General features: G+C 36.5%; 1 protein-coding gene across 1 annotated transcript in view; it reads right to left on the bottom strand.

Moving 5' to 3' along the window:
- Positions 1-17,608, bottom strand: part of LGR5 (leucine rich repeat containing G protein-coupled receptor 5) — an 87,607-nt gene that overhangs the window by 29,958 nt on the left and 40,041 nt on the right. Inside the window, exons 3-4 of the mRNA XM_061999597.1 lie at positions 6,940-7,011; positions 5,271-5,342 (exon numbers count right to left, since the gene is read on the bottom strand). Of these exons, the coding sequence (XP_061855581.1) occupies positions 5,271-5,342; positions 6,940-7,011 (144 nt within the window). The remainder of the gene's footprint in view (positions 1-5,270; positions 5,343-6,939; positions 7,012-17,608) is intronic.

Consider the following 17,608-nt stretch of genomic DNA (forward strand, 5'->3'; position numbering starts at 1 on the left):
TTAATTATCCTGGGGTGTGAGATGGGAAACCACAACTAAAGCTCTTGTCGTTTCTTTCTCTTGGGAGAATGTGATTTTATCAAAGTTGGCTTGTGTTTTAACTAAAAAACAAGATTATTAACACAAGCATCAAACTGGAAAAAACTGTTTAAAGTTAACATTTCTGAAAAAAAGGCTTTTTAATTTCAAGCCTAAGATGGATGCATTTCAGAACCCTCTGCCTTCAAAGTCTTCAACTCTTTGTTTTGATTAAGAATAGAAACTTCTCTTGAAATGTTAAATATTTAGAGGAGAAAGGAAAAGATGAAAAATCCATTTCCTGACCTGTTCCAGCCAGGCAATTATTAAGAACATCCGAAGTGATTTCTAGATAATCTGTTATATAAAACTTACTGTCACCATCAGGCACTCCACAAATACCAAAATATCTTAAAAATAAAATTCAATGATTTCCAAATTCTGTTAGGAAACGTAAAACAAATTTCATTGATATTGTTTTCTTGTTACTTGTGAATTCAAATTAATCTGCTTCACTAAATTCCAACTCTGCAGGTTGTGAAGGGAGAAGAGATGGTTTATTTCTTCCCTCTGTCAACTGTTTCCAGTCCTTTGGAAGACAGGCTATGTTGTATTCTCCCCTATTTTCTAGTGTTGAAGTAAAAGTTCTCTTAAATTTTACAGGAATAGAAGCAGGTCATACAGTAAAGAAAGCTTGCTTTTAAATGTCCCCAATGGCTGGTTTGGTGTGGGCAGTGAGATGGCACCCAATCTGTTCTTGATTTTGACTATTTCTGTGTCTGACAATGGAGCAGTAAAGGCTGCTTGTTAATATTGATGTCTAAACAAGAAAATACACAAGGAGTGAAGTTTCAATATTCACTGCAAAGGGTTGTATGACAATAGTCTAAATAAAAGAATGCCAGAAGCTTTGCTTTTCCATCAGCAATGCCAATTGCACTTTCCTCCTTCATTTAGCAACATTTGCAAATGGAGGTCTGTAACTTACTGGTTGCTAGTAATATAAAATTTGTGTGAATATATTCAGGAAAAAAAAGGAAAAAAAAAAAGAAGATTGGTAAGACATTGCCAGTTTTACCAATCCCTTCTTGTTCAAAAAAATACTTAAATTATATGTCAATTCTGGTATATAAGGGATGTTATTAGAAATGATAAGGCCATTACACTAGAGAAACAAATATACCTATTTAAACAAAAACATATGTTAAATAAAAAAAAAGCTGTTAAGTAAAAATAATATTTGAAAAATAAATCTATATACATATGTAAAAGGTTTTTTTTCCCTCTACAGATATATTCAAAATCACTAAAAGGTTTCTTGATTTAAAAGCAGAGTGGAGATATGGATGCTGGAGGAAACATAAAATCCAGAGACTTTCTGTTTTAAGTCTGTTCTGAAGAAATACATTTGCTCCAGGTGAATAAGTAGGAAGGCAGCATTTAAGTGACACTTCACACCTTGCTGCCAACATCTAAGCTGTGACACATCAGTGATCATCTGCTCTTCCCTTTGAATCATGGCACCCGTGAACATATTTTCCTCTTTTTCACTTAAGAGAAATAAATGCCATTTGAATTGTTAGGCCTAGGAATCCAGAAAATTTGCATTCACATTAGAGTTCAGAGGCCCTATAACATAGCACATATAAGAAGCTGAAGATACTCATTTACTGAACTTGAAGATCAAAGCTACATCTCAAAATCAACATGTTATGGTTACTTCCTTAAATCTTCCTACTACAGAGGGAACTGAAATCCTATGCAATCATTGTCCAAGATCTGATAGCTCAATTCATTTATTAATCAAAGAAGCACATAACTGTAGTTGACTACTGAACTACAAAGACTTTTATAAAATTGGTGGTTTTAACACTGCTTAATCTTATTGCTTGCTTCACTGATAGAAAAAAATCCATATTGTTTTTTGTTTTAAGGAACAGTATAAAGCTTTTCTCATAAATTTTTGCTGTTGGAGATGAAACTCACAAATCTATGAGGTTTTTTTGGTTTTTTTAAGGCCTATTTCTCATTTTATAGTATTTATTGAGTAATGTCTGCTGTCTGTAGAACATTAATCTATTCTAGAAGTAGGTCAAGCCTTAAGAAATTTGTAAATATTTATCACTCAAACTTCTCATGCCATTCTGCATGCCAGCAATATTACAACTTGGACAAGACAGTGGAAGAAATGTTGCATGTTCCTGCAATATTTCAGCTCTTGTTCTGTGTGCCACAAGCCATTTAACATAAACTAATGTATCTTTCAATATTGATACCTAAACTCTCATTTTTGAGTCCAACTAGATAATAAAGAGAGCATCATCCAGAAATACCTCTTCGTGCAAAAAACTGTCCTGAATTTTCACGATGAATGAACAGGGAAAACTTGTGTGTGCATATATATACCCATATATTGTGCATATACACACACACATGAGATGCTTACTTACATAAAAACGATTTTAACATAATCCTATTCATGTTGATTAAGGTAGCAAGACAGTTAGCACGGCCTGCCCTTCTACATGACTGCCCTTCTTGAGTAAAACCACAGAAGGCAGAGATTTGAGTCCTGTCATCAGTTTTCAGTTTTTCACATCTATACTAATCTAAAGCAATGGGTTAATGAGGCTTCCAGAAATCATGCCACCTGCATAGTTAAACATAATAGATACAAGAAGTTGCTATCTTACAGGAATTTCCTTTGTGAAGGCTTTTAACCTCTTAATTACACTCTTGAAAAGACTCCTGCTATTTCAAAGGTTTCAAGAAATAATTCCTATTGTAAATCAGAAACCAATGCAAGAACCACCTTGTGAACAGAAAATTCCTAGACTATAGGAAACAAGAAATTGAATCTGTGCACACCTTTATCTGACAGGCACAACCCCGATTAAGCAAACAAAAGATTAATAGTTTTCTTTTCCTCAAAGAGGTCTCTTTTATTGGTGATCGTTTTTCAGGTGATAGTAGCTTTTCTGTACAAACCCATATCATTCCATCTTGGGTCTGCTACACAGCTGTCTAAAGGTTTCCACTGACCACTCCTATTCACCCTCTATTCTAATTCTGTCACAAAATATTGGTCCTTTACAGAAACTGCACAAACTACATTTGGTTTACTTCTTCAACTTCTTTGCCTAAGGAAAAAAAATATTTGCAACAAAGCCTGAGAATGTTATTTTGTTTAAAAAAGTGCTGAAAATTCAACAGTGTCTTTCAGAGCAACAAAGGAACTCTTGTTTGCTTGGCTTATCATGTTTTGGTCCAGAATGTGTATAGAGTGATGTGATCTCCGCAAGATTTTTTTGTTTGTTTAGCAGAAAGAAAATCTAATACAGTCACTAGACCAGTATTTTCTCATGACTTTTTCAAAGATCAAAGGAAAGAACTGTAACCTCAAAAGTATATGGCTGAGATATTTCAGTCTGTGTCTGGTCAATAAAGAAAAAAGGCATTGACCAAATAACAATTATAAGATAATTAATTCTTAGGTCTGTTTCATTAGAAACAGGTTTCGTTAGAAACCTTAACGAACACTTTGTATATTAAGGAGGTAAATGTTGTTCAAGACGGACATAAGAACCTGGGAGCTAATACAGTATAATGTTTGTCTCTGTAGTGTTAAGTTATACACAGATGACATAATTTTGCTGAAAAACAATTCATTTCATTAATTCTGTTCCTCAGATTTTAACTGAATTGAATGTGTGCAAAAGATGTAAACATTCTCTTGGAACTTCTATACACACAAAAAAAGAAGAACACATTCAACACAGTACATTTCTCAACCAATACTTCTTAACTGTAAATAGACTGGATAGTCTGGTATAGATGTTCACTCTATCCTTGTCACTCTTAGATTTTTATCAAGTGATGATGACTGGTGCACACTGTAGCGAAATTCTTTTGTGACAGTTATTTGAATATCCAGATTGAGTTCCACATTTGTATTTAGAACTTTTTAGGAAAGTAACTTTATTTTGAAGCAATTCTGTGAAAACACAAGGTTGTCAGCTAAAGCACAGAGAAGAGTCAGTTCACATTTTCCTCTGACCAAAGAACCTGTCTGCCTGTCTTCAGTTGTCAAGATATTTTATGCTGCATGTTCAAAATCTGTAAATCCTTTAGAAAATGTAGTCTTTTTGGTTTTGGTTTTGTTTTTTTCATATTGGGTGGCAACATAATTCTGTGGATAATTCAGATTTTCTGTCTCTTGAGTTGAGACAGCAAGAGTGGCCTTGTGGTTGCAAAATGTGAACTGCAAGTGCAGCAGAAAGAACTCATGACACTCAATTAACTGAAGAGGAATGTGGCAGATGAATTTCAGTACAGGTAGGTGTCAAGTGAGGCACTTAGGGAAAAGGCAATCCTGTAAATAACAGGAGGTACTTCATCATGCTATAGAAAATTCTTTAAGAACTATTACATTCAGAGAAGCCACAATGGGCACCGTGAGTCCCTGATTGCAAACCTCTGGCAGCTGGGACAGTTTACCAAAGGAGCATTATTATATTCTTTGCCGGACCTTCTTGTTTTCCTTTGGCGTCTGCTGTTGAAGACAGGATACTGGACTAGGTCAGCTTTGAGCATGACCTGGTACAACCATCCTTATGTTATGGTGCAGAAGCACAAGATAATTTCTTTCATACCACAAAGCAGCTAATCCTCATTTCTGGTCTAGCAGTTCTGGCAGGAGTTCTGTTAAAACTGAAGCTCATGGACTGAGTCAGCATAGCACAGTCAAGAACTATAAATACGGAGACCTGCCTAAAGCACAGAATCTAATTAAGCACCCCTAGTACACTTTGTTTGATGAGTTAATAGTGCTTCCCATACTGCTTAAAGAGAAAAAAAACAGACACAAAATGAAAACATCCAAGGGAGTCATTTGGTGTTCTTTCTTTTTCCTGGTAAAGAATCTTAACAAGAAATCATGGGAAAGACCGGTGCTCAAGGGATCATATTCTTCTTGACAAACACAAAGTATTGCAGGGCAAGGAGTGTCTCCTCAGACAGTGAACCAGTTTATAATGCTGCAAAGAAGCTGCTAGTGTCATGAAATTACTAGAATGAAATCAGACACTTTTGATGTTTAATTGAGAATACAATTATCCTGAAAAGCAGCTCAAAGAGAGTTAAAAGAAAAAGTTGATTCAGCACATTATTAAGTGATATTAACAGGTAATTAATAGGTAATTATTCATTATTGTTCATGCAAGGTTACAAGATGATTTATCAAGTATACTCACAGAGACTGCAGGCTGCGCAAGTTCTGGAGTGCTTCAGTAGGAACCTGGCGTAGTTGGTTATTCTGCAGCATCCTACATTTAGAGCAGCAGAAGAACAGAATGAACACAGTAAAGATAATTTCTTACTATTGCAAATTTTCTTCCAAGCTTACCTCCTTTATACTGGTTCTACTTCAAGATTACAAACAAAGGAAAGCTACGCAAATACTCCAATCCTCTGCCCCTGTCAAATGCCGGTTCTCTTCAAAGCAAACAAATACCTGAAGCGTATTTGCTCTGTGAACAGTTACACATCAGTTTTGGGCAGGATTTTCAAAGCAGCTGAGGGAATGAAAAGAATAAATCTGATTTGCTTTCAATAGGGCTTGAGGCATTAATTGCCATTAGTGATTCTGAAACTGTCATCCTCGTGTACTGATTTTTTTCTCCTTCTCAAGTGCTTCAGTTTCTTATTCTGAATAAAAGCTGTGAAGGACTGACTCTTGAAGTCTTTACTCAAGAAAATGCCACCATGGCAAATGGAACTTTGAACTACATGATGAGTTTATGATTTGGTTTGAATAAGATTTTATGTTCATCGGTAAAAACTGATGTCTTCCCAGTGAAATCAAGTTTCTCAAATAGAAGGTTGCTAGCAATGACCTGATAAGCCTTATTTTCTGAAATATCACATCATTTCACTTGCAGAGATTGCAAAATCACTTTTTGTTCCAAAAGAATCTTTTCATTCACACTGCCTAATATCCTTATTTGGACCAACTCCTACACATATTAAAGGATTCTGTGTGGGTAAAACTGAAGTAGTACATGCTGCCTTCAAAATGAGGCATACTTAATGGGACATTGTAAATGAAATCATTTTTGGCAGGTCTAAATCTCCTCAGGCCAACCAGAGCTAGAGCTGGCCAACTTAAGAGTAGATGGAGTGGGAAGCTCTTCATACTTCTTTCCCACTTATGTATTTTTTCAGCAGAGCTTTGTATACTCTTACAGTAGCATCTGGCTTGGCTTGATGCTGCCTAGGAGGCTGGTGTTCTTGCTAATAATACAGTCTCTGTGAACTTTTCATAGGCAAAGATCCTCTCTGGTATCAATATTGTGAAATGTGGCCTGCTAATAATTTTAGTATCTATATGAACTGTTTTATTACTCCAAATAATATGGGATTTTGTAATAGTTTTTATAATTTATCTTACAGTAATTACATCAGAAAGAACAAGATATGAAAGACAAACTGCATTTTAAATTACACGGTGTTCCACAATAATGATTTTTCCTCCCAGTTTTCAAGAAAAGGAAAACAGAATTCAGCCCCAATTTTATATGATCATGAAAAGTTCACTAAGATTTTTAGATGTGAAATCAGAACTTTTGAGACAATTAGGGAAACTATTAACTAAACCAATTTTTACCTTTGATATTGTACAGGCATCTACTTGATGTGCAAGTTGTTTTTAGAATGCCATTAATGTTTTCCAATCTTTGTGTTTAGGATACTTTCTATGTGAAAAAACAAAGATTTAATGATGTTCATATGTATCTTCATTGAGTTGTTCAAAATGCACTGATCAAACTATGCAATTTTCTTGATCAAAACTTCACCGGTTAATTAGTTCCCTGGAGCATTTAGGAAATCAGAAATATATCAAACAACACACAGTTTACTTACAGCACTTTAAGACTGAAAAGGCCAGCAAATGCTCCCTTAGGAATGTATGTCAAGCCATTTCCTGCAAGACGTCTGCAAAGTTTGAAAAAGGGAAAGAAAAAGAGTGAACACTTTTTCTCTTCATGTGGAATTAATTTGGTTGTTAAAAAGTGTAACAGTTATATTTGAGCAACTAATGCCAGAGGCAGTAGTTTAAGACCCTTGTTTTGTCATTAATACATTTTAAAAAGAAAACTGATTTACTGACAACTGCACTGCAGAAACAAAATGTAATTTCATTGCAAATTGAGTTTACAGTTTAGAATGCACATTGAATTCTTCACATTGTTCTTTTTTAAGTATTAGAGCAATCTCAGCAACTAAAATACAGATATACAGATATGCTGAAAACAGTTAGCATCACTGGATTTACAGGCATGAACTGTTAGAATTGTGCATGTATGATGTCTGTGACCATTTAACTCATTTGCACTATTAACAATGTATATCCATGTGGTAATGACTGCAGTTCATTTAAAAATAACTGCATATAAAACTACTGTACTGCTGGAATCACAGTTTTCCCTGTGAGCAGATGTGGAACAGGCTGGCATAAAGTGTATTTGCTAAAATTTCTAGGGCTTTTTTTTCCTACTTCCATTGCATCTTCCTACTCAGTGCCTGGAAGTATTTTAGAGACCTAGGTTAAGTACAGGTACCTCTGAAAAGTGTGTTACTCTTGCCAGAAAAAAAAAAAAAAAGAGGACTGCACTCTGCAAGGTTTGCACCTAGGAAAGAGATTATGTATTTGATGTCAAATAATGGCATTTCCATGTTCCCCAGCAGTGCAATTCCAGAGCTTCCTGACATCTCAGTTCAGTATGACTGCACTGAATACCTACACCTTAGCTGGAAAACTGAGTGATAGGGGTCATATTCCAACACAAGTTACTTTGTGCCAGTAGAGCCATAGTGTCTGCTCTTAGCTGGCGAAAATGTGGGTCGATATGATGTAACCTTCTTCACTTTGCAAACCAAGTTAAGCCAAGTGGAATTGATATTTCCCATCAGCTATGATATTGCACACCAAAACTGCACACAGTCACTACAGTCAAGTTGACGTGATAACAGAGTTAGCATTTCATTTCGCCTCTACTTCTTAGGAAAGACCACAGGACTCAACCTAGAAGATGTCTTAGGTACCAAACTGCCAGAGAGAAACCTACCACACTATAGCAGACTCCAGAGTTGCCAAAATTGTTCATGGCAAAGGCCAGGTGGTTGTGACTGCAGTCCCAAATACGCAGCACTGATGGCCCTTAAATGTTGTCTTCCTTTGGAGTTTAGTTGCCCCAAGCTAACTACAGGGTCCTGAGCACACCTTTGCTTTAGACACCTCTTTCATACAGAAAATAACATTAAAAAATTTGGGCCATAAAGAAAACATGATCCTAGATCCCAGCTCCAAAGGCGTTTCAGGTATTTTTAGTTCGTGGAAAAGGCTCTTTCCTGTACACACACACCTGCTGAATGATGTGACCTGTAACTTTAAGCACAGGTTCAATGAATTTAATTGTGCTCTGCAGAGGTGCTCAGCTTCAGACAGAGCCTGCTGAGCTTGTGTCTCACTTCTGAGTACATCTGAGAACTGGGTATGTGCACCTTGCCCTTGCTCTGAGGTGAGCCACACACACAAGCTGAGCCTATTTTTCTTCAGATGTGTGAGAGGCTTCTCTAGCTTCAGCTTTCATTCTGAACAAAAATCTCAATGGCTTTTGGGTTGTTGCTGGATGAAGCAGGTGTGTGCTTAGCTAGGCACATTAGACTGGGTCTCTGAAAGTAAATGCCATTTGTGGATCCCTAACTAGTAGAGGCTCAAGACCTGTGTGATGCTGATCTCAGTTTATGTGACTTTTTGGAAAGACTAAAGACTGCTTCACCCCCCAGTACCCTTTTGCTCTGTTATTTTAATGACATGACTGGACATAGTCTAGACATGAGCTTAGCATGAACCAAAAAGTGAGGAGTCTGTAAAACTTTACTGGAAAAAAAGTAGATATAGGTATCGAGGTTTTCACTTAAAGCTTGCAGTTACTGCTTCAAGTGTAACTCAAATGGAAAGCCTGGTAAAGACCAGAGAACTAAACCCACATGTCTAAAGGCTTGAGCTGGTGCTCTTTAAGGCCACCATCTCTCCAGCGGCTGTGCTGCAGCAATTTTCATAATGGTCACAATGCAAACTGTGAGGCACACTACATGTTCATGCTGCCTGTTTGAATTGGCATGCTCTTCACAAAACAGCCTGGCTGTGAAAATCAAACCTGTTTAAAAGCCCCTGGAGAAGGGCTCTGGCAATTGCCAAGCATGCTTCTCCCTGTTGTAAGGGCATGACTGCAGAAATGTAATTGGGACACCATGCAGTTTTAAAGTTTAGTTTCAACATATAATACTCACCTTTCCCAGCCTCACACTATCACCATGGGTTTCTGTGGTAAGCCTTAATGTTTGGCATCTTTTTTGAGAATGGAATACCATAATTTTAAGACATTTTTTAACCATATCTGTAATGTATATCTAACACTTAGAAGGAGACACCTAAGCACAGAGACGTATCTATACATATACATGCTACATTCTCTCACTGACATTCAGGATGGTTTTAGCGAGACTGTGCTGCACTGGGTTGTGTTGAGCTCCTCCCTGATGGCTAAAACTTTTCCATGTAATTTTTTTCCCTGTTTCCTTTTGTGGACAGGTTTTGTGTCCAACTGTCTTCATGTGAAGATTTGCCAGAATAAACTCCTGTCATTCTGACTGTAAGGTCCAGTTGGACCATCTGGCCACCCACAATATAACTCCCTAAGAGCCCAATGCCTCCATGTGGCTTCATCTCCAGCACCTTTCAGAGGAACATCCAAAGCCAACAGAGTTAGGTGTAAGGGAGAGATGTGGAGCCATATTCCTGAGGTGTTCTGAGTGAGTTGCCTGCACTGTTAAAATGAGATGAAAGTTTTTCTTTTTCTTTTTTTTGTTTCAGATTCCAACCCTTGTTTTATATTCTTCTTCTTTTAAGCAGATGAAACATTAATCTTCTTTTTGCTAGATACAGGTTCTGTATTTTCTCCTGAGTTTTTCAAACCTTGGGTCATTCTTAAAGTTCTGTTTTGAATATTTTTCAGTTTGGAAAGAGTTCTCACTAATTTGCAGACAGGGATTAATATTATGTTATACAACACTCTGCTTATGCAGCAAAAGATCATCGCTATCATATATAGCCTTGCATCTTTCAGTAGAGAGCTACATCAAATGTATCACAACTACTAAAATACATGCATGTCTATGTCACTCTCCCATCAAACAAATCAATGTCAGAAGAAGCAACAATTATTTTCTACATAATGATGTCTGACCTTCAGTTATCATATTAAATTCTTTCTCATGATGCCCTTTTCTTAGTTTTCTCTGGAACTGACTTCAGGCAAACCACCAAGGCACTCCATGAGACCCCTTCTGAACAATGGCACAACAGGAGCATCTTCCCAGCCCTTTGGAATTCCCCATTATTGTGATATTTGGTAAAAATCAGCAAAAATTATTAATAGGAATCATTGTCTAATTATTTCAGTACTCTTGGATGAAAGCTAGCACAGCAGTTCTTCAAAGCTTATTTGTTCCTGACTAATTTTAATGCCTTCCTTGCTGTTTTTTCCTGCTATACTATGTTTCTATTCTTAGTCTTGGCACAGGGGAAAATAAGTCCCATTGATGACATTACAGTACCTATCAAGTACCTCTCAGGGTTTACTCTTCTCACTTCAGAGATTTTGTTTTCCACTATCATAAATGATTTGAGAGGAGCTGCCCAGCATTTTACTGAACTTTGGATGGACTTTGCATAGTGATTTTAGTTTGGATGGGTAAATATTGCTTTCCCTGAATGGATGGGGATGGGCATACTATCTGTCTCCTTAGTTCAGCTTTTAGTTAATGATTTCTGAGAGCAGGAATGAACTAGCTTGTTTATAGCGCTTACATAACCAAATGTCTGGCTTCTATTGTTTGAATAACTTTGAATTTCAAGTTTTAAAAGTTATTTCTTCTATTTCCAGCATTTCTGACATTATTTAGAAACTTCTCATTAAGTGCATTCAGGCTCAAATGCATCACATTAATGAAAAAGTAACAAAAACTACATAGCATTACTGATTTTGCATCATATTTTTGCAGCTATATTATTTTAAAACTAGATTTTACCTATGCTGCTTTATATAATCTTGCAAATTAATGGAGGCTGGAAAATGTCATGGGGAAGTTGTTACCACATGCTTCCCTTAACACTTGCTACTTGCCACTGTTGAGGGTCAAGAAACCAGGATACTTTTGGCTTAAGAATGGGCTAAGTTTTCATACTACTGCATGTTTCTTTCTAAAATATACAAAATAAATGAGCTGAGAGATAAGCACGTTGCCTCCATCCTTTTAAATGGTAGCAATTTATAAAATATCTTTCAACACAGTTCAGCCCAGCTGGCAACCTCTGCTCACTGTTGGAATAGCTGCTGTGCTGCACTTCAGGTTCATGGCCCACAGTCGGATTTAAGAAAAGGGATGTCTGGGCTGTCCTTAGAGTGTTTCCCATCTGTTTAACCCTTGGATGTATTCTCACATCTCCTGCAGCATCACAGTTCTGATGAATGGTGGTCACGAAGTAAGAAGAACATTCCCAAAGACAACACAGCTAATCAGACACCCACAGAAAAATGATCAGAAACATTTTTTTCCCCATTTTGATTGTTGCCAATGTCTGGATGGCAAAAATTTATTCCACAGAAAGAAGCAAATAAACATGAAGTAATGATGGAGCATAGTCAACTATTTCCTTTCTGTTTCTAGTATAATTTTTCTCGAAACTGCTTTGTGCATGGATCTTTTATGCATTACAACAACCCTTGCCTGGTAGCAAGTGCCTCCTCATTACCTGATGGGATGTAAGGTGGATTTGAAAGACTAAAAATTCTTCTCTCTGACATTCAATAAAAAAGCACCTCTCCACTAACTGTGGAAAGAAGCTGTGGCAAATCTAACCCAGCTACTCTACATTGTCTCCAGCAGACAGTGATAGTATGATATGAGTAGTAGCTGCTTTGCTTTGCTTGAGTAAGATCTAGTTCAGCAAATGCTGAACAAGCACCTGTAAAGAGTATTTCAAAATCTAGTAGTATCTAACCTATAGGAAGGACATGAAAGCAAGACAATACCTTCCCTGGGAAAAAAGCATATGTTTACATTAATTAATACTCATGCTGTGTCCTAACAGGATTACCACAATGGAATTTTCTGGCACAAGTTATCTATCAAATCTTGCGAGTTGCTGAAATATTGGAGAATAGGTGTCAGTCTGGATCTTGGTGTGGCTCAAAAAAGGACATGAATAAACAGTGTGAAAGGAGTCAAGCTCCACTCTTAAGAAGTGAAAATCCAGTGAAATCTGTTGTAATTCTAATTGAGAACACATAGAGCGATGTAGAACTTCTGCAAATTCATGATAAATGTATTGGACTCATTATTATGCCAGTAAATTGTAATAGCAATACCAGACTGACTCAGTGTTTCTAGACTAGTGTCAGTACATGCCCTGTAATACAGATTAGGTTATATATCATTGCATCACTTGCGTTGCGTTATATTTCATCGGTCCACATGTACTGCAATATCCTATATGGAATGCAATTGTGAATGCAACCTGAAATCATCCTTCACCTGTGCAAAGCTACTGAGGGTTTTCTACAAAAATAATTCTGTGAATACTATCTTGCCTTGATGTTCACTCTGCATTTTAGTAACAGGTTTGCTGATTTTATTTAAGGAATGAAAGCAAGGACTGCACATGCTAAGAGAATGCCATCGTGAATTTGGTTATATGTATGTGTATGTTTAAAAATGAGTAGGTTAACATTTATAACGTCAAAATTCAGTCAGCTTTACATTTGCCTGTCTTCTTGTAAAACAGATGTTTCATTCCTCACTTGCTACATTATATACTACAATTAACAAACACCAGACAGAAAACTGAAAAGGAATGACGTAGAAGAATCTAGAGACTGGTGAAAATAAACCCTTTGCTTTTGTGACTAGAAAGTACAGAAGGCCTGAGACAGTGGAAAACCTCAACTTGGTGCTAAAAACTAGTATGCCACGTAGAAAATTCTCTTAAAATTAATCTAACAGTGGACTGTGTCTTCTGTACCTTGGGTACAGATAAAAAATTCTCTTTTGTAATTTGAAACTTATTTCTTAAAAGCCTGATCTGCCTCTCCAACAGAATTGTTCCAACAGAACAACTCAGAATTGTTCTGAATAACTGATAAAGATCCATGGTGAAACTTAGTCTCACTGAGGTTTGTGGAAAAATTTGTGCTGACACAAGTAGAAATACAACTCTCATTTGGATCCTACCTCAGTATTGTATTTGCTGGTAATTTTCTCAGAGGAATTGCACCAATAGCTCGAGTACCACTCCTAAAACTATTATCTCATTTTCTAATAAAGGAAATGGCTGTTTGTGGTGGAACAATGTGACAGTGTAATGGGAAAACACAAATTTCCAAATCTTTCTTTCCTAAAACTATTTGTTCCAGACATAAAAAAAATGCCTTTGTTCAAGGAAGAATTACCAATCCAAAATATTTTGCTTCAATTTTGTTTCCTGTCAAACTTAACGAAAGATATACAAGCATATATTTACATGCTTGTATATATGCAAGATGCACAAGACATATTTAGTCCAACTATATAAATATATAACCGGTATATCATTTACATATATTTATATGCCCATAATTTTCTTCACCTTACATATACATCTATAAATAGGAAACATGAAATGTTCTTGCTTCTTACATCAAAAGAGCTTTAACAATATGGATACTCATCAAGCACTTACCCAAAGTCACCTAAAATTTTGATCTAAGAGTTTAATTTGATATTTATTAGTGATTATACTTGGGCTCAATAGAAACGCATTAGTTGATGGGTGATTAATTACTGTGTTAATTATTTGTTAATGAATGAATGATATCAACATATATATTTCAAAAGATTTTTGAGGAATTACTTTGTTAGACTAGGAATTTAAATAGTACTCTATATTTTAATTATATTTTTATATTTCAGTCTGTTATATTAATTAAAACTGTAATCATTATAGTAATATAAAAAGCAATGTGGGTCAAATGATATATTAAAAAATCCGATGCTCAGAGAGATCAAAGGAGAAAATGTAAAGATACCCTCCTTTCTTTAAAAAAGGGGAAGGGAGTGTGCAAGTCGTAATTGTCCTGTATATTATATTTATTGCTACTTACGGTTTAGTTGGAAATTCAAATATAACACAATCTGCTCTTGCTTTAGGGCCTAATTGCCTTTTAAAATGCATGTGCCAAATTCTCATAGGGTGTAAACTGGAATAACTCCAACTGACCTCAAGCAGTTGGAATGAAATCAGTGTGCATTTGATCTTGAGCTGGCTTTGATAAAACAGATCATAGATTTTTGTCAGCTAAGGATATGGTCTAAAATGTACTATTTCTTTCTCTACTTACAAAAGGCAGAGATCCTTTCTGCACCTGGCATGACTATGATCCAATAACTGCTAAAGACAACTGATCTCTCCTTTTGTGAAGCTGTCCATGGCCAGTGCAGAGAACAAACTGGTTTGCAATCAGCGCTGCAGAAGTCAGCATCCTTCTACAAGGCTCCAACAGGGCCCTTCTGCTAAACAAGCAGCCAGGTCCCTGCCTCTGACTGCTGCAAGGCCAACAGCAGCCAGGAAATGCCATGCTGATTCCCAGCAGTGGATCCCAAAGACACAACTGCTAAGAAAAATAACTTCGCTTCCGTGTTTGAAGAAAGCTGTCACCAAATCACTACTCCCAAAAGAGTCTTCAGTTTGTTGAAATTCCTTTCTCAGTGTTTAAAAGTTATGATTAGATGGAGCAACAAATGGTGGATCATATATACTGCATTTCTGAGGCTGGTTCTTCCAAGTGTCATTTATGCTTCTGATGCTGGCTTTGGTCTTGTCCCAGTGGTGCCAGCATCATCAGAAATGGTAAGAACTGATAATCATAACCATTAATAACAGGAATTGACTGAAGCGTACTGCAGTGCAACATACTTTGATCAAACTATCAGTAATGAAAAATGTGTTAGCTGTTTTGTCATCATTCCTGTGTGATAGCCTAAGGACACAAATTAGGTGGAACCAGGTTTTGAAGATGCTACCATTTTCTGAGTGGCACAACAAAAAAACATCAAAGAATTGCTAGAGAAATTACTCCTACTCCTATTTGAAAATTAAACCAAGCCAATTAAGGGAAGTTGATTTTACTGCGCTTGCGAATGTATCACATATAAATGTGATATTGCCTGAATTCATTATCCATAATCCTAAGCAAGTGAAAAACTTAACGGTGCAGGTATCAGAAGTGTTCACTGCACTGAAATCATGCAGCCTACAAACAAACTGAACTCCCACAGACAAAAAGGGAAATTATTTCTGTGTACTTGCTACTGCAGTACACACAGAATGTGTAAGACTTAAATTAAAATCCTGCCTCAGGATCTACAGATATCTAACACGTTTAATAAAGCATCATTTCACTTTCAGTTAATTAAGTATCATTTCACTATCTGGATTGACTGCAAAACACAAAAAGCTTTTTCTATGACTTTTTTTTAAAATATTCTAAACTAGTTTGTAATTAATGTTGCTGGATAATAAATTGTAAGTTCCAGAAAGTACTTACAAGCTACAAGCCACAAGTAAACTTCAACACACACTCACAGTAAGAGCAACGCAACAGCACTGACACGGTTTCTTGGACATAAACTTAGAACATTTATTTTTTCTGCTTGTATGCATATGCTTACTCTTTTCATTTCTCTTTTTTCTTCCTTCCCCCATCTTCTCCCCTTTTGCCCCTTTACATCACAGATGCACAGCAGTCCCAGTGTCAAGGTTGCTCTGTGCAATTTGCATCAACATTTCCAGAGTAATTGTCTGTCAGTACAAGCTATTCAACAAGCAATGCAAGCAGCTCTCATTTAGTGAGGCATTTGCTCTATTGTTTCTTCTTTTTTTGTTCCTCATCTTGTCATACTTGATAAGATGGCAAAAAGGTCAGTTTGGAGGATGCCAGGCTGACACATCCACACAGGAGAGTTCTTTGTTGTCACTTGCTTTGGTGGTATCAAAGGACCAGCAACAAAGGCAGTGACAGCTCCAGAACAATGGGGCCTTTGTTTTGTGAATGTAAAGGTTACAAGTTTTTATCTCATACAGTAGGAATCTTCTGCGTTTGAGTTTGGTCCTCTATCATAAATCAAACTAATGGTTTATGCAAAACTAGGGGAGAAAACTACCACAATCGCTTCTTGAAAGTTTAGTTAATGGAGATAGCACAAGCCGATGATTCCCACCATGAAGAGCTCCACTAAAACCTGCTGTGCAAGAACTGTAAAGCTGTTATTTAAGTGACATCAGAAGGAAGCATAGGGACAGTTTAAGACTACTAGATGATACTGTTTTGACTTTCATTGTGCATATCAGTTGCAGATATTTTTACCTTTTTTGCCTTGGAGATTTAAAAATCTACACAGACTAATCTTTGGGAAAGATTTAGTATTTAAGCAAAGTTCAAAGTCTATTGAAGTAAATTACAAGATTCCCCAACTTCGTCCCAAAAGTTTTAGACTATGGCTGCAGAACTTTCATGTTCTCCACTAGCTTATATAATAGTCAAAAGTACAGAATCAGTTTTCAGAGTTCACCACAATGTGCCTGCACCAGCACAGACATAAAGATTGTACAAGACCCCAGGAGCTAATGTTCTCAGCTTTCAAAGACATAGATGACTAGAGAGCTCAGTCCCACCGCCCAAAGTCAGTGGGGAAAAGAACACCTAATTCCCATTAACAGCTTTGAAAATCTCTCTGTGCAAAGAGCAAGCAAACAGAAGTAAAGGGAAAACAATAAATAAGAACAGATGGTAGTGGATTGTGTCTGGTAATTTAGGACTTCATTTTTGTGACCACTTCTGAGGTGTAAAGGGATTTCCACACAAATCATGGTGAGATTCACATAATACACCTATTTTGTATTGTGTCTGTAATTCTGCACTTTGGTATCACAGTAAAATGCACTTTGAAGGCATTTCTGCCTGAGTAACTCCTGTAATAATACCATGATCAAGCGGAAACAATTTGTATATATATTTAACTCCTTCCAAGGTTATTTTAAGAAGTAACACGAGTATCAGTTAAAACTTTCTTGCACTTGTATGTAGACTGCAATTAATTCAAGGTGTTTTTGTTGCTTGACTTTGTTAAATGGAAGTTATTTCAAACTATCTTGCTCTGCAGGTAAAATCATTGTAATACACAGTCTTTTGTTGCTGTTTTACCAAAACACACGTTTTAAGTTGCTGAAAAATAGCAATGTACTAAAAATCACTTGAAGTTTTGCTATCTGTGGAATGTGCCAGTGTTTAAAATGAAAATAAAAGCCTTACATATGTGCATGGGGGTGTGTTGGTGCATATATTTGTGCATATGCATCTGTATGTATACGTGGAAATATATCTAGTTGGAGATATTTGTAGTTAAGTCTGACTCAGATAGTTTTAAACTA

This window comes from Colius striatus, chromosome 1 (assembly GCF_028858725.1).
Source record: "Colius striatus isolate bColStr4 chromosome 1, bColStr4.1.hap1, whole genome shotgun sequence".
In the NCBI taxonomy this organism is placed as follows: domain Eukaryota; kingdom Metazoa; phylum Chordata; class Aves; order Coliiformes; family Coliidae; genus Colius; species Colius striatus.